General features: G+C 43.7%; 1 protein-coding gene across 1 annotated transcript in view; it reads right to left on the reverse strand.

Annotated features, from left to right (window-relative positions):
* Positions 1-477: 477 nt before the first annotated feature.
* Positions 478-25,727, reverse strand: part of CHCHD3 (coiled-coil-helix-coiled-coil-helix domain containing 3) — a 294,252-nt gene continuing 269,002 nt past the window's right edge. The window contains exons 7-8 of the mRNA XM_069765357.1: positions 21,881-22,016; positions 478-882 (exon numbers count right to left, since the gene is read on the reverse strand). Of these exons, the coding sequence (XP_069621458.1) occupies positions 859-882; positions 21,881-22,016 (160 nt within the window). The 3' untranslated portion in view covers positions 478-858. The remainder of the gene's footprint in view (positions 883-21,880; positions 22,017-25,727) is intronic.

The raw sequence follows: 25,727 nt of genomic DNA on the forward strand, positions 1-25,727 counted from the left end.
TTAGAGTTAATCCTTATTTACCCTGTAACAATTTTGTTTTTCGATCCTCTCTTATTTTGGGTTGACATTTTGGAGGCTTTAGAGTCTTAAGAGTTCTCCATAGTTACAGTTTGACCTACAATATTAATTGGTTTTAGAACGGTTATTATATCTTTAATTATAAAACCTGTACAGTTTTCAAACCTGCATGCAAACATCTCTAAATGAAACTGGCCATGATCTTTAATCAAATTAACTTGCTTCAAAATTTGTCCAAATTCAACTTTTTTTTTTTTTCAACTAAAAAAGCAAAATACGAGCGTGTGCAAATGCAACAGATTTAAATGTAGCAGAAATTAATGTGGCAGATGCTTCTGTATTTCAGTTTTGTGTGGTCATCGGCGCAGATTCAGAGCTTTATATAGAATTTAATTTAATCCAATACTATATCTGGGTTTATAGATTTTTTTTTAAAAAAAAGACCAGTGCTGCAAAATATAATTTGGAAAATATATATACTTTATTAGTAATCCAGACTTAAAATACAGATGGTGACAAAAGTCCAGAACGAGATGATAATATAGCTGCAATTTATTAAATAAAGAGGCATCAGAAAAACAATTTAAAGAAAGAGGTGAATCAACGTCAACTTGAACATACTATATTTTATGAATGGCGAGTATAAGGAAAGAAACAGTCGAACATTGGAAAAGGATTAAAAAAAAAAAAATTAAGAAAGGTGTGATATTGGGCCTTGACTGTTATAAACAGTGGTTGATGGGATTCTTCTACCGTTGGTTATCTTTTCATGTTAAACAGCATTCTGATGCCCTTTAATAAACATCAATTGCAGATGGACGAGTGCGAAATGTGTTGGCTTTACCCACCTTTACCAAGCACGCTCTATGGAGGGGAAAGACAAAAGGAAAAACAAAGTTAAGAGTCATAACCATATGTAATTATCCAAAGGATTATATTTACATATACCCCTAGAGCTTAGTAGTTGTGATGAAGAATTGCATGAAAATTAAAGAAAAGCTCTCATAAATCAGATTACAGTCTACTGCCTGAAAACGGCAGGTAGTTTAGAGGTTTAAACCCTACAGTGTATCGTAGCCTGTTAATTACAGAGTATCAAGACACAGGAGTTAGTAAAGAATTCAAAGTACCGTACTTAAAATATACCTAAAAACTGTTGATGTAGCATTAAAACAACAGGCTAGATTATCAAATCGGTGGAGTCTGTGCAATTCATTGTGTGAAAGCTGAAAAGTTTCAGATACAAACAAGCTAAACAGAGAACCACTCACGTCGAGAGCGTTTGGCTCAAAATGTAGTGTCAGATACCAGTAACTAAAATTATTATTTATTATTATAGCGCCATTTATTCCATGGCGCTTTAAATGTGAGGACGGGCATACATAATAAAAACAGGTACAATAATCTTGAACAATACAAGTCGCAACTGGTACAGGAGGAGAGAGGACCCTGCCCGCGAAGGCTCACAATCTACAAACACTCAACTGTACCAAAATGGGTCTGTGTCTCTATATCTCTACAACACCCTCACAAAGCTATTGTTATTATTAGTATTATTAATATTTTTAGAGCACCATTGATTCCATAGTGCTGTATATGAGTTGAATGGATGGTGTACGGAGTTGACACACTGCAAACTGCATGGGTTTTCCACCATCCATCTAGGATTTTCCCTTGATTATCACAAAACTACATGTTGCACCACACTAAATATTACTATAACGTAATAAGATTCTTTGTTTGATGCAGAGATACATTCGTTGAATAGCGCACTAACTGCATAAATACTGTGAAGAATGTGAAGGACCCACCTGATGTCAATATTATGTCAGCGGGGGTCACGTGGTAAGGTTGCCCCCCATTTGCACCATGAGGTCCCGCACCCCCTTGGGACACATAAGGTCAGCTTGGCACAGATTATACAGACACCCCCTGGTCCACACACAGGCCCAGGGGTGAGAGGAGGTGGCCCACAAAGTCACTGATGTGGTACCACAAAAGCCCAGAATTCTGACAGGATGAGAGGCCCCTTTCACTAGCCCCAGTGAAGCAGAACCTTATGAGCCCGGTAGGCCTACCACCACCAGTTCCTTGTTCGATATACGCCTGGTCTGTTAAAAGGGTTATATCGGGCCAGAAAACAGCCCCGGTAGCATGTGAAAATAAGCAGAGAAACAGACGTGTGGATTCATGGACCTAGATAAAGGAGCATCCCAAGGCTAAATTGTATATTTAATTGCCTTAAGGGCACACTAGACAATACACTATATAGACACACTTGTTATCCATAATATAACGCTGGGAGCGTCACTCTGTCCGAAGCATTTATAGACTGCGCAAGCGCCGGCGCAGTCTGGCCCCCACAGAGTGACGCTCCCAGGAGATCGCGGTATGCGTAAACACTGAACGCACACCGCGATCTCCAACAGAGAAGCAGGGACCGCCAGGAGGGTAAGTATCGGCTATATTCACCTGGCCCCGTTCCACCGCTGCGCGCCGCCATCTTCCGGGTCCTCTGCCTGTGACATTCAGTTCAGAGGGCGCGATGACACGCTTAATGCGCGCCGCCCTCTGACTGACCAGTCACAGCCAGAGGACCCGGAAGATGGCGGCGCGCAGCGGTGGAACGGGGCCAGGTGAATATAGCAAGTGTCGGGGGCCTGAGCTAGCGGCGATACCGGCACCTGACCCCCACAGCGGGCCGGTGTCCCCGCTTGCTCAGGCCCCCCAGCACTCGGCACCCAGCGACGATAGGGGAGTATGGTTTTTCTTTTTTCCATATATTGCAGCAGCATACAGGGCATATACCATGGAGCATCTTATGGGGCCATAAACCATAATGGAGCAGTGTACGGGGGCATATACAATAGAGCATCTTATGGGGCCATAAACCATAATGGAGCAGTGTACGGGGGCATACACTGTGGAGCATCTTAAGGGGCCCATAAACCATAATGGAGCAGTGTACTGGGTCATACACACTGGAGCGTCTTATGGGGGCCATCAACCATAATGGAGCAGTGTACGGGGGCATACACTATGGAGCATCTTATGGGGGGCCATAAACCATAATGGAGCAGTGTACGGGGGCATACACACTGGAGCATCTTATGGGGCCATAAACCATAATGGAGCTGTGTACGGGGGCATATACAATGGAGCATCTTATGGGGCCATAAACCATAATGGAGCAGTGTACGGGGGCATATACAATGGAGCATCTTATGGGGCCATAAACCATAATGGAGCAGTGTACGGTGGCATATACCATGGAGCATCTTATAGGGGCCATAAACCATAATGGAGCAGTGTACGGGGGCATATACAATGGAGCATCTTATGGGGGCCATAAACCTTTATGGAGCAGTGTACGGGGGCATATAATATGGAGCATCTTATGGGGCCATAAACCATAATGGAGCAGTGTACAGGGGCATACACTATGGAGCATCTTATGGGACCATAAACCATAATGGAGCAGTGTACGGGGGCATATACCATGGAGCATCTTATGGGGCCATAAACCATAATGGAGCAGTGTACGGGGGCATATACAATGGAGCATCTTATGGGGGCCATAAACCATAATGGAGCAGTGTACGGGGGCATATACAATGGAGCATCTTATGGGGCCATAAACCATAACGGAGCAGTGTACGGGGGCATATACAATGGAGCATCTTATGGGGCCATAAACCATAATGGAGCAGTGTACGGGGGCATATACTATGGAGCATCTTATGGGGCCATAAACGATAATGGAGCAGTGTACAGGGGCAAATACAATGGAGCATCTTATGGGGGCCATAAACCATAATGGAGCAGTGTACAGGGGCATATACAATGGAGCATCTTATGGGGCCATAAACCATAATGGAGCAGTGTACGGGGGCATATATTATGGAGCATCTTATGGGGCCATAAACCATAATGGAGCAGTGTACGGGGGCATATACAATGGAGCATCTTATGGGGCCATAAACCATAATGGAGCAGTGTACGGGGGCATATACTGTGGAGCATCTTATGGGGGCCATAAACCATAATGGAGCAGTGTACGGGGGTATATAATATAGAGCATCTTATGGGGCCATAAACCATAATGGAGCAGTGTACGGGGGCATACACTATGGAGCATCTTATGGGGCCATAAACCATAATGGAGCAGTGTACGGGGGCATATACCATGGAGCATCTTATGGGGCCATAAACCATAATGGAGCAGTGTACAGGGGCATACACTATGGAGCATCTTATGGGGCCATAAACCAAAATGGAGCAGTGTACGGGGGCATATACAATGGAGCATCTTATGGGGCCATAAACCATAATGGAGCAGTGTACGGGGGCATATACCATGGAGCATCTTATGGGGCCATAAACCCATAATGGAGCAGTGTACGGGGGCATATACCATGGAGCATCTTATGGGGGCCATAAACCTTTATGGAACAGCGTACGGGGACATATACAGTGGAGCATCTTATGGGGGCCATCAACCTTTATGGAGCAGTGTACGGGGCATATACTATGGAGCATCTTATGGGGGCCATAAACCTTTATGGAGCAGCATATGGGGCATATGGATGGGAGCAGTAAATTAAAGAACGGTGGCGCAGGATGGGAGCAGCACATGTCAGAATGGAGGCGCAGGATGGGTGCAGCACATGTCAGGATGGGGACGCAGGATGGGTGCAGCACATGACAGGATGGGGGCGCAGGATGGGAGCAGCACATGACAGGATGGGGGCGCAGGATGGGAGCAGCACATGACAGGATGGGGGTGCAGGATGGGAGCAGCACATGACAGGATGGGGTGCAGGATGGGTGCAGCACATGACAGGAAGGGGGCGCAGGATGGGTGCAGCACATGTCAGGATGGGGACGCAGGATGGGTGCAGCGCATGACAGGATGGGGCGCAGGATGGGAGCAGCACATGACAGGATGGGGGCGCAGGTTGGGTGCAGCACATGACAGAATGGGGGTGCAGGATGGGAGCAGCATATGACAGGATGGGGATGCAGGATGAAGCAGCACATGACAGGAAGGGGGCGCAGGATGGGTGCAGCGCATGACAGGATGGGGGCGCAGGATGGGAGCAGCACATGACAGGATGGGGGCGCAGGATGGGAGCAGCACATGACAGGATGGGGGTGCAGGATGGGTGCAGCACATGACAGGATGGGGGCGCAGGTTGGGTGCAGCACATGACAGAATGGGGGTGCAGGATGGGAGCAGCATATGACAGGATGGGGATGCAGGATGAAGCAGCACATGACAGGATGGGGACGCAGGATGGAGCAGCACATGACAGGATGGGGGTGCAGGATGGGTGCAGCACATGATAGGATGGGACGCAGGATGGGTGCAGCACATGACAGAATGGGGGCGCAGGATGGGTGCAGCACATGACAGGATGGGGACGCAGGATGGAGCAGCACATACCAGGATGGAGTGCAATAGCTAGTACATATATAACAGTCAGATATGCAAAAACAATAGTGATCGGAAACAAAGATATAAGCAAAATATATGATCAGTTACCATTTAGATGAAAGGCCTGGCTTGCGGGGGAAGGGTTGCCTGTGGTCCCCTCTGTTTCTAGTCTTCTCCCCCACAAAATATGTCGTTGCGACCTCCCCAGATAAAAAGAAATAGGATATGCTGGGTCACTCCCCTCTAGGCTGAACCTAAATCACCTCCCCTGGAGGTTTGGAGAGAAATCTCTCAAAACCTATGAAAGATCATAACTCCTTTCTGGATGGTCCTAGGGAGGTTGTTCTGGCGCCATCGGATCCAGCCGGGCCCATGCTACTCAATTTTGCAACCTAGCTGTTCTTGGCTATTCTATGCATCTCCCTTCCTGTGGGTGTTAGAATGGCTTGAGACCCAGGCGGGTGCGTACCCTGTTTTGGAGATCACAGAAATATTCACCATGTACAGCTAGAACTTATACTATTTCCTTAACTCCTTTAGGAAATCCTAGCTGGCTGAACAAAGGACTCAGGCCACATGGCTTGGATCCACAGGGGGTCTTCCAGTAGAAGGTTGACTACCAGCTAGCTGGTGGTGGTGTGAATCTCTTGTTTGAAACTGGCCAGGTGTCATACTACAACTGCACATGCGGAAGGGGTTTTTATAATTCCATGCCAAACAGGATACAGATAACTGACATAGAATTATATCTCCAATATTCTTCACAAATACATATTCAGTTTATTTTGTTCTTAAATAGATTTTTTTCCTAGCAAAATATATGTATTTAACACATTTATGAAAACTTTTTCCACTTTTTGTATTTTTAACCCTTTCATTATGGTGACAATTTGTCCTCCCCTTTTTCCCAGAACCATAACTTTATTTTTCCATTGAAACAGTCATGTTAGGCCTTATTTTCTACATTTTGTTTTGTTGCAGTACTGAATGCCACCATTCATTTTAAAGATGAATTTTCACTAGTTTGAGTATGTTAAACTGGCCACATCACGGAATAGTGGCATTCACCTTTGACAGACTGTTGTGAGCCACATCTAGATTCCCAGAACAGTAACTACCTCCTCATCATTATTGACACCCATTATCAGTATAATGACAACCAAAGCTTTTCTAAATAAATCACCAAGAGACGGTATACTTACATCTGGGGATTCCCACATTATCTCAATCCAATATTCTGGCATCAAGCAATTCCACACTATCAAATCCAGCTTTAAGCACCTCTTGTGACAGGTAGCATCATCGTGTCTTTAGAGTAGTAATTTCTCAATTTATCTTTCCACCCCCAATCCCAGTATAAGCGCATCCAGATCTGCTCCTGTGCAGGACTACTCACAATAGTCACTATCCGGAGGCCTGCTTATGCCTGGTGCCAAACACATTCCAGGCCCGCAATCCACATTTGGCTTCTCAGCCACAGGTTGGGGATCCCCTTGTTTGGGGTATAATTTATGTTATAGTTCAACTTGGAGTTAAAAGAGATTTGTCTCTGGGGTGTATATATCTTTCCCTGCATAAGGTTGACAAATCAAAAGTTGGCAGCAAAACACAGAGGAAAAAAAATGAACTCACCCTCCTCTCCTCACTGATCTCTGCAGCAACGGTGTAGAAATACAGCAAAGCTGAGTAATGTATCATTAACCCCTTCATGACCCAGCCTATTTTGACCTTAAAGGGAACCTGTCACCTGAATTTGGCGGGACCAGTTTTTGGTGATATGGGCGGAGTTTTCGGGTGTTTGATTCACCCTTTCCTTACCCGCTGGCTGCATGCTGGCCGCAATATTGGATTGAAGTTCATTCTATGTCCTCTGTAGTACACGCCTGCGCTGTGCAAGATTGCCTTGTGCAGGCGTGTACTACGGAGGACATAGAATGAACTTCAATCCAATATTGCGGCCAGCATGCAGCCAGCGGGTAAGGAAAGGGTGAATCAAACACCCGAAAACTCTGCCCATATCACCAAAAACTGGTCCCGCCAAATTCAGGTGACAGGTTCCCTTTAATGACCTTGCCGTTTTTTGCAATTCTAACCAGTGTCCCTTTATGAGGTAATAACTCAGGAACGCTTCAACAGATCCTAGCGGTTCTGAGTTTGTTTTTTCGTGACATATTGGGCTTTATGTTAGTGGTAAATTTAGGTCGATAATTTTTGCGTTTATTTGTGAAAAAAATGGAAATTTGGCTAACATTTTGAACATTTCGCAATTTTCAAATTTTGAATTTTTATTCTGTTAAACGAGAGAGTTATGTGACACAAAATAGTTAATAAATAACATTACCCACATGTCTACTTTACAAATTTGGAAACATTTTCTTTTGCTAGGAAGTTATAAGGGTTAAAATTTGACCAGCGATTTCTCATTTTTACAACGAAATTTACAAAACCATTTTTTTAAGGGACCACCTCACATTTGAGAAGAAGTTTATTAACTCTTCAGGTGCTTCACAGCAGCAGAAGCAACATGGAAGGAAAAAATTAACATTTAGGGTATGTGCACACGTCCGGATTTCTTGCAGAAATTTCCTGAAGAAAACCGGAAATTTTCTGCAAGAAATCCGCATTTTTTTGCGTTCTTTTAGCATTTTGCAAGCGAAATTAGCTTGCAGAATGCTAAAGTTTTCCAAGCGATCTGTAGCATCGCTTGGAAAACTGACTGACAGGTGACTAACTTTTTACTATAGATGCTGCATAGGCAGCATGGAATGGAATGTTTAACAATATAAAAAAAAAAAATGGTTATACTTACCTGCAGACAGCCGATCTCCTCAGCGGCGTCCGTTCCTATAGATGGTGTGTGTGTGCAGGACCTTCGATGACGTCGCGGTCACATGAGCGGTCACGCGACCAATCACAAGACGGCGACGTCATCGCAGGTCCTTCACACACCATCTACAGGAAAGGAAGCGGCAACGTGCACGGATGAGAGGCGGGAAGACTCCGGGGCCATCAGAGGGTGAGTATATGACTATTTTTTATTCTAATTCTTTTTTTTTACCAATTATATGGTGCCCAGTCCGTGAAGGAGAGTCTCCTCTCCTCCACCCTGGGTACCAACCGCACATAATCTGCTTACTTCCCGCATGGTGTGCACAGCCCCATACGGAAAGTAAGCAGATCAATGCATTCCTAGGTGTGCGGAATCCCCACAATTCCGCAAACTTAATGAACATGTTGCTTTTTTTTTCCGCAATGCGATTTTTCACGGAAAAAAAAGCAACATTTGCACAAGAAATGCGGAATAGACTGTAAATAATAGGAGGCATATGTAAGCGTTTTTTTCGCGTTTTTATAGCGAAAAAAACGCAAAAAAAAACTGCGAAAAATACTGAACGTGTGCACATGGCCTTAACTTTTTAGTCACAAAAATTATCTTTTAGCAACAATTTTTTCTTATTTTCCCAAGGGTAAAAAGAGAAACTGGACCCCAAAAGTTATTGTACAATTTGTCCTAAGTATGCCAATACCCCACATGTGGGGGTAAACCACTGTTTGGGACACTATGTCGCGTTTGGAGACCCCTGTGTGCCTAAACATTGGAGCTCCCCCACATGTGACCCCATTTTGGAAACTAAACCTCCCATGGAACTAATCTAGATGTGCGGTGACCACTTTAAACCCCCAAGTGCTTCACAGAAGTTTATAACGCAGAGCCGTGAAAATAAAAAATCATTTTTCCTTCATCAAAAATTATTTTTTAGCCCGCAATTTTTTATTTTCACAAGAGTAACAGGAGAAATTGGACCCCAATACTTGTTGCCCAGTTTGTCCTGAGTATGCTGGTACCCCATATGTGGGGGTAAACCACTGTTTGGGTGCACGTCGGGGGCTCAGAAGGGAGGGAGCACCATTTGACTTTTTGAACGCAAGATTGGCTGGAATCAATGGTGGCGCCATGTTGCATTTGGAGACCCTTGATGTGCCTAAACAGTGGAAACCCCTCAATTCTAACTCCAACACTAACCCCAACACACCCCTAACCCTAAACCCAACCCTAACCCCAACACAACCCTAACCATAACCCTAACCACAAGCCTAATCTTAAAGGGACACTGTCACCTGAATTTGGAGGGAACAATCTTCAGCCATGGAGGCGGGGTTTTTGGGTGTTTGATTCACCCTTTCCTTACCCGCTGTCTGCATGCTGGCTGCAATATTGGATTGAAGTTCATTCTATGTCCTCCGTAGTACATGCCTGCACAAGGCAATCTTGCGACCAACGATGCCGAAGTCCCCGGGTAACCAGGGTAAACATCGGGTTACGAAGCGCAGGGCAGCGCTTAGTAACCCGATGTTTACCCTGGTTACCATTGTAAATGTAAAAAAAAAAAAAAACACACTCACATTCCGATGCCTGTCACGTCCCCCGGCGTCCGCTTCCCTGCACTCCTCCTGCATCCTGTGTAAGCACCGGCCGTAAAGCAGAGCGGTGACGTCACCGCTGTGCTCTGCTTTACGGCCGGCCGTCGCTGACACAGGATGCAGGAGGAGTGCAGGGAAGCGGACGCCGGGAGACGTGACAGGCACCGGAATGTGAGTATGTGTTTTTTTTTACTTTTACAATGGTAACCAGGGTAAACATCGGGTTACTAAGCGTGGCCCTGCGCTTAGTAACCCGATATTTACCCTCGTTACCAGTGAACACATCGCTGGATCGGCGTCACACACGCCGATTCAGCGATGTCAGCGGGTGATCCAGCGACGAAATAAAGTTCTGGCCTTCTAGCTCCGACCAGCGATGTCACAGCAGGATCCAGATCGCTGCTGCATGTCAAACACAACGAGATCGCTATCCAGGACGCTGCAACGTCACGAATCGCTATCGTTGTAATGTTGTTCAGTGTGAAGGTACCTTAACCCTATGTGCCCACGTTGCGGATTCGTGTGAGATTTTTCCACACCATTTTTGAAAAATCCGCAGGTAAAAGGCACTGCTCTTTACCTGCGGATTTACCACGGATTTCTAGTGTTTTTAGTGTGGATTTCACCTGTGGATTCCTATTGAGGAATAGGTGTAAAACGCTGTGGAATCCACACAAAGAATTGACATGCTGCAGAAAATACAATGCAGCGTTTCCACGTGGTATTTTCCACACCATGGGCACAGCGGATTTTGTTTTCCATAGGTTTACATGGTATTGTAAACCTGGTGGAATATCGTAGTTACTTACCGATAACGGTATTTCTCTGATCCCATGACGGCACTACGAGAGAGAGGGATCCGCCCTCAGGGACAGGAAACCCACAGGTTAAAAAGGCGGGACCTCTCCTCCACCTCAGTTGGTTTACAGAGCCTTGCAGGGAATTTCTGCTGTAACTTAATTGGTTATTTATACACAACAAATCATAACTATATAAACTTATATAAGTTCCTCTATATAGATACCTTTTTTTTTTTTTTTAAACACCTCGTGACTTAAATTATTAGTAGTGTGTACACCCATACGTGAAGGGAGGGAATATACAGGTGCCGTCATGGGATCAGAGAAATACCGTTATCGGTAAGTAACTACGATATTCTCTTACCCCATGACGGCACTACGAGAGAATTTCAAAGAATGAAAATTTAGGGTGGGACTACTGCCTCAAGAACTCTCCTGCCAAAAGTTAAGTCTGAGGGAGAAGATAGATTAAGCTGATAGTGCTTGAAGAATGTAGAGGGGGAAGACCAAGTGGCTGCTCTACATATTTGATCTATTGATGCTCCACCACGTTCTGCCCAAGAGGTTGCCACCGACCTGGTAGAATGGGCTTTGTGTCTGGAACTTGCTCCCCGGATGAGGTATAGGACATTGTGATGGCATCTCTTACCCACCTTGCCAACGTGGCTCTCGATGCTTTGTGACCCTTATTTGGTCCCTGAAAGCAGACAAACAGAGCCCTCCCTTTCCTACACTCCCTTGTGGCTGATAGATAGTGTGTTAGACATCTCTTTACATCTAGTGTGTGTAAAGCCTCCTCTTTTTTGTTTTTAGGATTAGGGCAGAAAGATGGTAAAGCTATCTCTTGAGCTCTGTGGAATTTCGACGCCACTTTGGGGAGATAAGAAGGGTCAGTTCTAAGGATTACTCTGTCATCTAATATTTGGGTCAGAGGTGGGTAAGCTGATAAGGCCTGCAAATCGCTAATCCTGCGGGCTGAGGTTAGAGCCACCAACAAACAGGTTTTCAAAGATATTATTTTCAATGAAGCCTGAGATAAAGGTTCAAACGGAGCTTTAGTTAGAGCTGAAAGGACTAGGTTCAAATCCCAGGGAGGAGCGGTGAGATGTGTAACTGGTCTAGACCTAGTAGATGCTCTAATAAATCTTTTTACCCAGTGATTCCCCGCCAAATCCTGGTTATAAAGGGCACCCAATGCTGCAATCTGAACTTTCAGAGTGTTTGTTGCTAGGCCTTTCTCTAATCCTTTTTGCAGGAATTCTAGGATTTCCTGAATTGGCATCTGATTCGATAGGACAACCCCTGACGTGGAGAGGAACTTTTTCCAGACTTTCCCGTATGCTCTGGTGGTTATTGGTTTTCTACTGGCCAGCAGGGTAGAGATTAAATTTGAAGAAAACCCCCTTTTTGTTAACAGTTCCCTTTCAAAAGCCAGGCCGTCATATGCAAACTTTTTATTTGTGGGTGATTCACTGGCCCTTGATGCAGAAGGTCTGGGATCTCTGGGAGTACCCAAGGATCCGCTATAGACATTAGGCGTAACCATGGGAACCATACTCTTTTCGGCCAAAACGGAGCTATCAATATCACTTTGGCTCTGTCCTCCCTGATCTTCTTCAAGACTAAGGGAATTAGAGCTATCGGAGGAAACACATAAGCTAGATGGAACTTCCATGGAATTAACAACGCGTCTATAGCTACTGGACTCCCCCGAGGATCTATCGAGCAGAAGGCCTCCATTTTCCGATTTTGATTGTTTGCAAATAGATCTATATCCGGGGCCCCCCAAAGATCCACTATGCGTTTGAATATTTTTGTATTTAACTCCCATTCCCCCTGTTTTAATTGGGTTCTGCTTAGAAAATCTGCAGTTTGATTTTCTGACCCTTTTATGTGAAGGGCTGTCAGGGAGGACAAGTTGGCTTCTGCTTGTGACATGATGAAATTTGTTACTTTCATTAGGGATTGAGACCTCGTCCCTCCCTGGTGATTTAAATATGCTACTACCACCCTGTTGTCCGTCAGTACTCTCACGTGGTGGGAACGGAGGGATGCTAAAAAATGATTGATGGCGTACTGAACTGCTAAAAGCTCTTTCATGTTCGAAGTAAGGTCTTTTTCTTCCCCTGACCAAGGGCCTTGGGCAATTTGCCTGTTTGGGTGGGCCCCCCACCCCCAAGGACTTGCGTCTGTGGTCAGGATTATCGAGACCGGCCACACCCATGGAACCCCCCTCCTGAGATTGGACGGATTTGTCCACCAGGCTAAGGAAGTTTTTGTCCGAGAGGATATTTTTAATTGCGTCTCTAAATTTCCTCCTGCGTGGGATACCGCCTCTATTATTTCCCACTGGAGATCTCTCGAGTGGCTCTGAGCCCACTGGACCGCTGGGATACAGGATGTCATTGACCCCAGTATAGACATGGCTTTCCTTAGAGTGATCAGAGGAGAGACACTCAACTGATTCACTAGATGTATCATATTGGATACTTTCTCTTCTGGTAGACGACACTCTTGCTTTGTTGAGTCTATTATTATCCTTAAGTACAATTGCACTTGAGATGGGATAAGCCTGGACTTTTCCAGGTTCAATAACCATCCTAGATTCGATAGGGCTACCATCACTCTGTCTAGTTGCTGACTGCAATGTAGAGAGGAACTGCCCATCACTAGGAGGTCGTCCAGATAAGGCACAATCAATATGTTTTGTTCCCTTATATGGGCCATTACTTCCGCCATTAATTTTGTAAATACCCTTGGGGCAATGGCTAGACCAAACGGAAGAGCTCTGTATTGGTAATGTTTTAGTCTCCCTTGTATCATTACTGCCACTCTGAGGTATTTTCGGAACTCCGGATGGATTGGCACATGATAATACGCGTCTTTTAAGTCTATAACAGTCATGAAACAAGACGGGATAAGGGATCTGACACATGATTTTATTGTTTCCATTTTGAATTTTTCTATCACCAGGTATTTGTTTAGTTGTTTCAAATTTATTATCACCCTGAAAGTTCCGTCCGGCTTTGTTCGAAGAAAAAGCGGAGAATAAAATCCCCTCGTCTCTTCCTGTCGCGGAACTTCCTGTATGACTTTCTTTTCCAGAAGACTGAGAACTTCCCTCTGGATACTCAGTTGCTCGATCTCCGACTTTCTTTGTGGTGTAACCACAAACTGACTGTGTGGCATTGTGTGAAAAGCTAGTTTTAGGCCCGTCTTTATGATGTTTAAAGTCCAGGCACTTCCAGAAATTTTTTCCCAGGTTTGAAGAAAGTGGGTCAGTCTCCCTCCTACCTGGGGCGCACCCTCATTGTGGCTGTTTTTTATTATCCGGCTTGTTAAACATAAAACCTCCTTTTTTGAATTTTCTGTCTTCCCACCCCTCCTTTTGTTTTTTTGGGGGGCGATTTGTGTGAACCTCCTCCCTCGAAAGGGCCGCCTATAGGACTGATTTGGGAATCCTGGAAAGGCTTTCTTTTTATCCACCGCTTTTTCGAGGACATCGTCTAGGGTGGGACCGAACAAATATTCACCTTCACACGGTATGGAACACAACTTGGTTTTAGTTTGCGGGTCCCCCGGCCAGCACTTCAGCCATAATGCTCTCCCAGCCGCATTTGAGAAAGAAGCTGATCTTGCCGTCAGCCTAACTGAGTCTATTGAGGCATCTGCTAGATACGCAGCGGCACCTCTCATTGCTGACACTGAGTCCAGTATAGACTCTCTCGGGGTTTTATTTTTTAATTGAGTTTCTAAATGATCCAGCCAGACCATCAGAGCTCTCGCTGTACAAGTAGCAGCTATAACGGGTTTTAGCCCCCCGCTGGCGGCCTCCCAGGACCCCTTTAGAAAGACATCGGCCTTTTTATCCATAGGATCCTTGAGGGTCCCCATATCCTCAAAAGGCAGTAAGACGCTGAACCTCGCGCGCGCGCCCACTAGTTACCGGCTCACAGGAGGGACGGAGCTTCCGCAGCCGCTGCTGCTCTCTGCGATCTGCCGCTTGTCGGTGACCGGCGGAGGAAACCTCCAGGTAGCCGCCGCTACCTATTACCGATCGACTCCTTGAAAAGGGAAGAGGCAGGCTGTCTTCTCCTCTTCACTGCCTCCCCTCCGCGCATATGCACGAGGCCCGCCGACCCCGGAACGCGCCTTCAGGGAGGAATCCACCTGAGACCGTGGCAGGGCCCCCCGCTGCCTGAACTCGGCCCGATGGTCCCTGGACTCCTGGATGGTGAGCTGTGGGATCCCCGTCGGGGACAGGAAACCGAACTGAGGTGGAGGAGAGGTCCCGCCTTTTTAACCTGTGGGTTTCCTGTCCCTGAGGGCGGATCCCTCTCTCTCGTAGTGCCGTCATGGGGTAAGAGAAAACTGCTACGAATCCGCAGCGGAAAATCCACTGCGGATCCGCAGCCAAATCCGCACCGTGTGCACATAGCCTAATTCTAACCCTAACCCTAGTTCTAACCTTAACCCTAGCTCTAACAATAACCCTAACCCTAGTTCTAAACCTAACCCTAGTGAAAAAATAAAAGTAAATATATTTTCTTTATTTTATTATTGTCCCTACCTATGGGGGTGATAAAGGGGGGGGGGGGTTCATTTACTATTTTTTTTATTTTGATCACTGTGATATGTTTTATCACAGTGAAGTACCACACCCCCTGTCCCTGCAGATCGGGTGAAATTGGAGTTAACCCTTTCACCCGATCTGCAGGGACGCGATCCCTCCATGACGCCACATAGGCGTCACAGGTCGGATTGGCACCGACTTTCATGACGCCTAAGTGGTGTCACAGGTCGAGAAGGGTTTAAAAACCCTTCCAGATCTCATCTCACAGTGCCATCAGCTCCCACTCCCCCACCACCCCCACACACTGACTGTCAGATGAGATCTGGAAGTGTTTGTAATAATACATAACTTGGTTCTACTGGATCTCTACACAGCAGCTGCAGAGATCAGTGAAGCGACAGTGTTCTTTTTTCCCCATAAGTTTCTGCCTACTTATGGTTGGTTAACTTTATGCAGACGAAGACGTATACAACCAAGCCTCTACAATGTCCGGTTGACAATAACAGAAACTGTAACCTAAATTTTACTATAAAAGCTACATTTTACTCAATGTTGCAACTACTATTTAATCAATTAGACAGTAACTTGCTAAATCCGGCAAAAGGTCCCCTATTACACTGTATTGGAAAACTGGAAAAATAATTCCAGGTGCGGTGAAATTATGGAAAAAAAATACAAACCTACAATCCTACGAGTGTTTTTTGGGTTTATTTACAGCATTCACTGCTGTCAAAATGGGTTGGAAATTTGATTCTGCAGTACAATAATGACGATATGAGATATTTCTTTCCTGTATCGATATGAGATTTGTAATTTTTTTTTTTAAATTATAATAGTGTAAAAACAAACTCAGAATTTATTAAAAACTTTCATATTTACATCAATGGAGCTGTGTGGTGGCTTGATTTTTGTAAGGCTATACAAAGTTTTTATGAATACCATTTTGGGAAAGATTTGAGCAGTGCTAATGGCATTTTTATTTATTTTTTAGTCCCCTTGGGAAACGAACTGACAATCATCAGATCGCTTTTTCGGCACATAAAGTGAAAATCAGTCTTATATGAAGCTCAGACACAGGCTGGTTTTTAAAGGAGCACAGTCATGGAAAGTGCAGGGGGTCTCCAGCAGGCTGCCATAGCAATTTATTGGTTCCTTGCAATCTCTCTGCATGAGGGTAGATGGGGTAAAATGCACAAGTACAACTGAGCCACAACATCAGACCATTTAAGGGGAAATCGCTCACCAGGTTTTTGACAGCTAATCTAAGAACAGCATATTGCAGCGACAGAGTCGCTGATACCAGTAATGTTTCACTTATAGAGATGCATAGCCTAATTTATTCTTTTTAATAAAATCTCTAAGCAGGATATTATGATAAGATGACTAGCAAACCTGCTGCCAGATAGCAAAGCATATTCATGCTGTGTATAACCCCCACTCCTATAACTGATTGGCAGCTCATTGTGTACACTGTACATTGGCAGAAAGATGCCAATCAGAGGTGGGTGCAGGGTTACACAGAGCTCAGCATTCAGAGAACTGCTATATCAGCAGTAGATCAAACAGTGATTTTATCAAAACGACAGGATGCAGCTCAGTAAATAACACACGTCTGGAATCGGGGTCACTGCCCCTACACCATGCTGCTCTCACATGGCGTATCAAAAACTTGGTGACAGACTTCCTTTAAATTACTCTTGCAAAGATTAACCACAGTATTGAAATGGTTAAACAACAGCGACCAGAGTCCTCTCCACACATGTGCACCCAAAGTGGAAAGTACTATTGAGTCATTAGTCGGTAAGGGTTAATCATTATCAATCATGCAAATGTAATGATCTTGAAACTATTGATTTACAATAGGGTCCATTATTTTGAAAGGAAAAACAGCAGTACATTTAGCAGTATTCTTCAAGTCTGCTGGGACTGTTAATGGAGCCACTAGCGGTAAGTGTGGTAGGCTCTGCTCTAGTCCCACAGCACTCTTCCCCCGTAGCCAGACCTGCCTAAATATAGACTAGTGATGTTTCACCAACGATGATGGCCAACGTCACTCAAACAGAGCATACAAATACCTAAGGCTACGTTCACATTAGCGTTGCGCCGCCCTGCGTCGGCGACGCAACGCGCGACGCATGTTAAAACGCGCGCAAAAACGCGTGCGTTTTGCGACGCGTGCGTCGTTTTTGACGAAAATCGGACGCACAGAAAATGCAACTTGTTGCATTTTCTTGCGTCCGACGCTAGCGTCGGAAACGACGCACGTGGCGAAAAACGCCACCCAAAAAACGCACGCGTCCCCTATGTTAAACATAGGGGCGCGTCGCCGCTGCGTCGCCGACGCAACAGCGGCGCAACGCTAATGTGAACGTAGCCTAACAGGGCATTGTAAGGCTATGTTCACATGCAGCTGGTTTTTGTTTTTACAAATAAGCTGCGCTTTATAGGACCAGAAAAAGCTATGAGATTTCAGAAATTTCATGCACATGTTTTTTTTTTTTTTTCATGACGGAATTTGGGAAGTTTTTGAAATCGGCAGCATTTCAATTAGTTTTGCATCTTTTTCACACACAGAAAGCAACGAGCAAGTGGAAAAAAAAAGCAGGAAAAAAAACGCAACAAACATTTTTGTAGCATTTTTGGTAAATAAAAATAACTTTACTAAACACGTACTGTAGACAAAGCACAAATGGAATCCGCAACCAAAAAATACGATGCACATTTTCACCTTTTTTTTTTGCATTTTTAAAGCACCGTTTTTATTGCCTAGAATGCAGGTTTTGGCTGCAGAAAAATCCTGCGTGTGGACACAGCCTTATGAATAGTTCGTCAAGAATTGATGCTTTTCTGTTCAAACTTATTTTTATTAGGGGATTTTTACATTATAGGGGATAATGGGTCAGGAAAATAATGAAGGGAAAGGAAGGAAGGAATCCAAACAAAGGAAAAGAGGAAAGGGGTTAGGGAAGAAGAGGAGAGAAGGGAAATGAAGATCATCTTAACAAAGTTGCACCACAACAATTAACATACCAAGAGCAAAAACAACATGAAATAAAGTATAGATTAAACGTATTCTGGCAAAGTAATGAGACATCAAATAAAGAGGCTTTTCTTGCTTGGAGAAAAAATGACGTTCCAAGAGGACCATTTGGAATTATATTTAGGTAGTTAGGTAGAGAGTTACTCCTTAACGCTAAGGACATTTCAAAGGAGTTATGAGAGAACATAATGTCAATTATGTCAGAAATAAAGGGAGTATCCATCGATTTCCACTTTGATGCAATACAAGTTTTAATGACAGAAAAAATAAATAAAGAAACTTGTCTAATTTTTGGAGGAAGGAGAGCCATTTGGGGAGAAATTTTGACGGGAGACTCATTTATTTTATTCAATAGTAAAAAGACACATCTTTCCTAAGTATCGAAAGTTTGGGACATTCCCAGAATATGTGAAGAAGATTACCTCTTTGACCACAATTCCTCCAGCATAAATCAGATTGATCGGGAAATGCGTTTTTAAGTCTAGCGGGAGTGTAGAACCACCTAGATAAAATTTTAAAATAATTTTTAGGTAAGTTTGCGCTAATAGAAGATTTGTACACTAGTTCTACCACTTTTTCCTATTTATCAAGGAGGAAATTATTATTGAGATCTTTTTCCCATCTCCGCATATAAGTCAGTTTTCCAAGAGACATCAGAGTTAAAAATCGAAGATATTACTCATATTCCAAAATGAGTTATTAATATGATTCTCTAAAAGAGTAATAATTTGTCTTGAAAGGGTCAAAGGTAAAGTGAATCTATTTCTAATATACTTCCTTAACTCTAGAAATTAAGAATTGATAGTTTCTATAGAGAGGCAACAGCCACCACCAAAGGTTTTGAACCTGTCACCTTGTGCCACTGAAGGTTTTTAAATAATGTCTGATATCCAGTTACCGTATATGTTGTGCAAAGTATCTTAGTAAATGTCGTGACCGGTTTCCAGAATTTTTTTTTAAGCTAGAGCCAAAAGTGTTACTAATGGTTTCTCTATATGACCCTTTCATTCTTCATTTTAGACAATCACTTTCTGAGTGAGAGTATGAAAAATGTACCGTATATACTCGAGTATAAGCTGAGATTTTCAGCCCAATTTTTTGGGTTGAAAGTCCCCCTCTTGGCTTATACTCGAGTCATACCCAGGGGTCGGCAGGGGAGGGGGAGCGGGGGCTGTCTAATTATACTCACCTGCTCCTGTCGCGGTCCCTGCAGGTCCCTGGCTTCCCGGCGCCGGCAGCTTCCTCCTATACTGAGCGGTCACATGGTACCGCTCATTACAGTAATGAATATGCGGCTCCACCTCCCATAGAGGTGGAGCCGCATATTCATTACTGTAATGAGCGGTAAAGGTGACCGCTCACTACAGAAAGAAGCTGCAGCGCCGGGGAAGCAGGGACTGCACAGCGCCAGGAGCAGGTAAGTATAACGGGGAGGGGAGCGCTGCGCGATACTCACCTGCTCCTCGTTTCGGCGCCGCTCCATCTTCAACAGTGGCGCTCAGGTCAGAGGGCGCGGTGACGTGGATAGTGCGCGCCCTCAGCCTGAACGTCAGTGCTGAAGATGAAGCGGCGCCGGAATGATCAGCACGTGAATATTGAAAGCGCCGGGGGCCTGAGCGACGGAGAGCTGAGCATGTGATTTTTTTTTTTTTATCACAGCAAATGGGGCAAGTGTCTGTATGGAGCATCTATGGGGCCATAACGTTTGTGCAGCATTATAAGGGGCCATAACGTTTGTGCAGCACTATAAGGGGCCATAATGTTTGTGCAGCATTATATGGGGCCATAATGTTTGTGTAGCACTGTATGGGGCCATAATGTTTGTGCAGCACTATAAGGAGCCATAACGTTTGTGCAGCACTATAAGGGGCCATAACGTTTGTGCAGCACTATATGGGGCAAGTGTCTGTATGGGGCCATAATCAATGTTTGTGCAGCACTATATTGGGCAAATATGTCTATGGAGCATCTTATGGGGCCATTATTAACCTTTATGCAGGATTATATGGGGCATATTTTAATATGGAGCATCTTATGGGGCCATAATGAACTTTATGGAGCATTATATGGGGCTCCTGATTCAATATGGATATTCAAAAACACAACCTACTGATGTCTCAATTAATTTTACTTTTATTGGTATCTATTTTTACTTTTGACATTTACCAGTAGCTGCTGCATTTCCCACCCTAGGCTTATACTCAAGTCATTAAGTTTTCCCAGTTTTTTGTGGCAAAATTGGGGGGGTCGGCTTATACTCGGGTCGGCTTATACTCTAGTATATATGGTATTTAGAAGTGGACAACGCAATAAGACAGAGGTTTCTAAGTTCTTATAATTATTTATAAGTTGGTAAAGCTCATCCCTATAAAGTCATGTCCAGGAGGTTGATCATGTATGCGCTCTTGCTCTGTACATACAGGTTGCTACACATCACTACATGTGGCTGGCAGTTGACTGTAAATGATACAATTGGATCCAATCACATCAGTTTAACCTTTTAAATGCAGATATCAAGCACACCAACGACTGTTATAAATCCTTTAACATGGCACTTCTGATGCAATTGGCCCTATATGTGACGCAAGTACAGAGCTATGGTAGCTGGAGAACTACGGAAGAAACCTCTCCCTACCAAGCCATAGAAGATTCAAGTCTCATAGGGGAACAAATGAAATATTTAAAAACACGTCCCCTAGAAAAAAAACAAATGGAAAAAAAACAAAATACAAATAAAAGTGTGGATCATCACCACTTTCCTACAACTCGTCTCGCAGGGGAAAAAAAAACTCTTATGGCTATATGTTGATGGAAAAGTAAAAAAAAAAAAAATATAGGCTCTTGGAAGTAGAGGAGAAAAGAACAAAAAAAAAAATGTAATTCGAACACATCCAGGGAACTAGTCTGATTGCCGTATGTGGAGTCGGGAAGGAATTTTTTTCCCCAAGGTGGAGCTTACTCTTTGCCACATGGGTTTTTTTTGCCTTCCTCAGGATCAACATGTTAGGGCATGTTAGGTTAGGCTATGGGTTGAACTAGATGTACTTAAAGTCTTCCTTCAACCTTAATAACTATGTAACGATGTAACATCAGTTAGGAGTGAGCAGACACTAATATGGCGCATACGTGTCAGTGCGCAGAACATGGCCTTCTGCGCTACAGAACAGCAGGACGACTTGTTGTTGTACAGTCTCTTCATTGCCCATTTCTGTATCTGGCAATGAATAAAACAGTGGAGAGGCCTATAATCTGCATCCGCAGTCATTAGGATTTCATGATTTGCAAACAGTCTATTTACATTCTTTATGGAATTCTTTAAGCAAGCATACACATGCATATTCAGAGATTAATCGGAGAAACAAACACATAAATCCGACAAAGCTAAACAAAGCTTTAAAGCAGAAATCCCAAAGATGACAGACTACTCACGAACTTAACAGTGGAGTATTACTAAGAAAAACAATAGGAAACTTTTTAAGTACCCATTTCTAATGGCGAGTCTCCGCTCTGAAAAATAGGTTTCGTATAGCAAGGGTGGCCGGTTTAGCTACAGTATAACTGTACAAAATGGAAGATGTCCATGATCTCACCTGTTTGGCGCTGTTGACGCACTGGAGGTATTGGCTCGCCAAAACAGAGCAACTCAAAGTCTGCTGTGGGTTCTGCTGATAGCATTGGAGAATTTTTGCCTGCAGGTCAGCACATATTGGGTGTGATTCATATCTCCTGGAGAAGGCAAAATAAAATGCAATGTTAATATGTATTCAAAAGTGAAACACAGCTTTTTTTTCCCACATATTTTCTATACTGTAAAAATGTGTATCTTTAAAACACCAATGAAATTTTTGGAATGACATTCCAAAAAAGTTCAGTTTTATATATATCTACAATGGCAGTCAATTACTTCCCATCACCAAGCAATAGAATTAGAGTAGATCTCATCAGAAAGACTATCCACATAAAAAAAACAGTCCTTAAATACTCAAGTTTTGACCTTGGCCTTGGACTACATTGTCTCTAGACGTGGAATCGGAACTTTTAGGCATTTATAGGACAACATCAAATGATGATTAAATATAAATATGCAGGTGATCAAGTGCTCTTTCAGCTTGCTCCCATATAAATATATATTAGGAAGTTACCGTAATCAGAACAGAATTTTCAGCATATTTAAAAGGTGTTTAAAAACTGCCTAAAAAGGACATGGACACATACAAGGAAGGATTTTTTTTTCTGTTTCATGATGCATGTATTTTAGGTTAAAAAGTTATTATGCATTTGGGCTTCAGTAAAAAATGTATTTAATTTTGAATCATTTAGTTTCTATAGCCTCTTTGTCACCCTGTTACTGGTTGCCGAATGAGCAAGCTTGTTCTGATGGGAGTATTGTAACCAGGGCTATGGAGCCGGAGTCATGGACAGAGTCCATTTCAGAGTCATCGAAGGTGGAATCGTTCAATGCAGGATGTGCTGTAAATGTTTTCATAAAAATTTGTGAAAGTTATTAAATGTCCTATAAATGTCTGTTCTGTTCCTGATCTCAGGATCTCAGCTTTTAGCGGAGATACCGTAAATCTTTGCTGAACTTTATGTACATGCTCAGTAGTGACCAGTAGGGTTGAGCGAAACGGGTCGAAATTTTTCAAAAGTCGTCGACTTTTGGCAAGGTCGGGTTTCATGAAACCCAACCCGACCCCAGTGTGGGGTCGGCAATGAAGTCGGCGATCTTTTGAATCTAGAATCGGAATTCCGATACCGATTCCCGATATGTTTAAGATATCGGGAATTGGTATCGGAACTCAGATTTAAGTGTAAAATAAAGAATTAAAATAAAAAATATTGCAATACTTACCCTCTGACGCGCCCTGGTACTAACCGGGAACCTTCCTTCCTTAGAATCTGCCTTCCAGGACCTTGCGGTGACGTCGCGGCTTGTGATTGACCGCGCGGCCGCCCATGTGACCGCTCGCACGACCAATCACAAGCCGCGACGTCACCGAAGGTCCTGGAAGGGCTGATTCTTAGGAAGGAAGGCTGCCGGAAAGAAGCAGGGCGCGTCCGAGGGTGAGTATATTCCTATTAGGTATATACTCACCCTCGGACGCGCCCTGCTTTTTTCCGACAGCCTTCCTTCCTAAGAATCAGCCCTTCCAGGACCTTCGGTGACGTCGCGGCTTGTGATTGGCCGCGCGGCCAATCACAAGCCGCGACGTCACCGCGACGTCACCGCAAGGTCCTGGAAGGCTGATTCTAAGGAAGGAAGGTTCCCGGTTAGTACCAGGGCGCGTCAGAGGGTAAGTATTGCGATATTTTTTATTTTAATTCTTTATTTTACACTAAAATATGGATCGCAGGGCCTGAAGGAGAGTTTCCGCTCCTTCAGACCCTGGGAACCATGGAAACCCAATGCACTGCATTGGGTTTCAGGTTTTGGCCGACCCCGACTTTTTTATAGGATCGGCCGATTTCACTCGACCCGACTTTTTCAAAAGTCGGGTTTCGTGAAACCCGACCCGATCCTATAAAAGTAAAGGTCGCTCAACCCTAGTGACCAGTGCTGGGGAGTCGGAGTCAGGGAAATTGAAGAGTTGGGGGTTTGGCTCAGCCATGATTATAACTCATTTTCTTTCTTCTAAGTTCTTCTTGGCTTGTTATCAGGATACACAATCTGCAGGCAGCCATAGACCATGCAACACAGAGACAATGGAAGGGAAAGGATCCAAAATTCTTATGCATAAAGAGGTTTAGCCAAAAATGCATGCATTTAAAGGGAGTTTTCTCATCATAAATGAGTAAAATGAAAAAGGTGTTTTAAAAAAAAAACGAACTTTGAAATTTACCTCTTCTCAAGTTCTCAAGAACAGAGGGATTTTTAATTTCATAGTTTATCACTCGTTGCCTAGGTCAGAGGTGTCAAACTACATTCCTCAAGGGCTGCAGACAGGTCATGTTTTCAGGATTTCCTTGTACTGCACAGGTGATAATTTATTCACCTACACACATAATGATTACAGCACCTTGTGCAAAGCTAAGGAAATCTTGAAAACACGCATGGTTTGCGGCCCTCGAGGAATGCAGTTTGACACCCCTGGCCTAGGTTATCTATCAGCTATGCAGTCTATCAGAAGTGGCCGTTTTCCTAGGCAAGAAGTGTGTGCTTGCAAGCTCTTCGCTAGTGCTGCTCTGAAGCAGGCCGAAAAGCTAGATTTTGTTAATTTTTTTTTTCCCCGAGGGGACTTGAACCTGTGATCGTTTGATTGCTTGCTGTATGTAATGCAATTCAATTGTATTGCATTGTATAGCTAAAATGACTGTCTCCAATGAAACCGAATTAACGGCACTTAGGGGGTTAACAGCAGTGCTGCTGTCACAGGCATAAGCCGATTCTTTAAATACAGCTCTTATGAATTATTGGTAGTCTTCACACCAGGGAATGTGCTAAAGTAAAGAAGAAAAGAAATACATTTTCCCAGAACGCGATGTATTGGACGATACAGTGCCAAAATATATCTGCAAAGGAAACTCAGATTTGTTTACCAGAAGGTGAAGGATTCATTTCTCCAAATAAAACATGTTTGCACTGGGCCAAGGATCAATCCCATGGAGGCTTACATTACTTTAGATGATTTTTGGCAATGTTCATAGGTATAACAAACTAATGCATGGCTGTATTGTAGTTCCTAGTAAACATTCCTATTTCACGATAACTGGATTTGCAGTTTTTGGTACAGTTCTATCAGGGAGGTAATTTGATAAACTGACTTTCTGCAGACGTGGCATCATATGACACCCAATTATTACACCTCTTCTCCTGACATCACCACCACCTTAGCACAAAATACTAGGGATGGTCCGTCGGCTGTCTCTATTATGTCCTCCCCCTATCTGAAACTGAATCTCTCCAAATCTGAACCTCCCGTGTTTCACACCTAAACTAACCTACTAGACAAATGTACAAGGATGAGAGAGACACCGAAAATATTATATATTTATGTACCGTATGTACTTTGCAAATATTTGGTGGTTTCAGTATGGACAAAACTGGAAAAAACACTCAGATTAAAGAGTAAAACGACAGAGAAAAAAAGCGGGTTGGAACAGCGAGTTCAAAAAACCAGGACAACAGGAAAATATTGTGACTAGAATAGCCTTTATTAAACAGTATAAAAGGAAAGTGGTGGCACAGAAGGCTCTCACAAAGAATACAATCCAATACAGATGAACACACCTGCAGATTGTTGAAAATTAACTTATACCCATAATGAGGTCAATCAAATACAAGGTAATAGCAGCAATTGAAAAAGACACATTTGACCATATATATGCAAACCCGTTAAACTGTAAAGCGCTGCGGAATATGTTGGCGCTATATAAAGATTATTATTAAACCAGTGACAAAGTAAAAACAGTTGTAAGGGTAACGTATATTAGTTCACA

This window comes from Ranitomeya imitator, chromosome 4, assembly GCF_032444005.1.
Source record: "Ranitomeya imitator isolate aRanImi1 chromosome 4, aRanImi1.pri, whole genome shotgun sequence".
NCBI classification, from domain to species: Eukaryota; Metazoa; Chordata; class Amphibia; order Anura; family Dendrobatidae; genus Ranitomeya; species Ranitomeya imitator.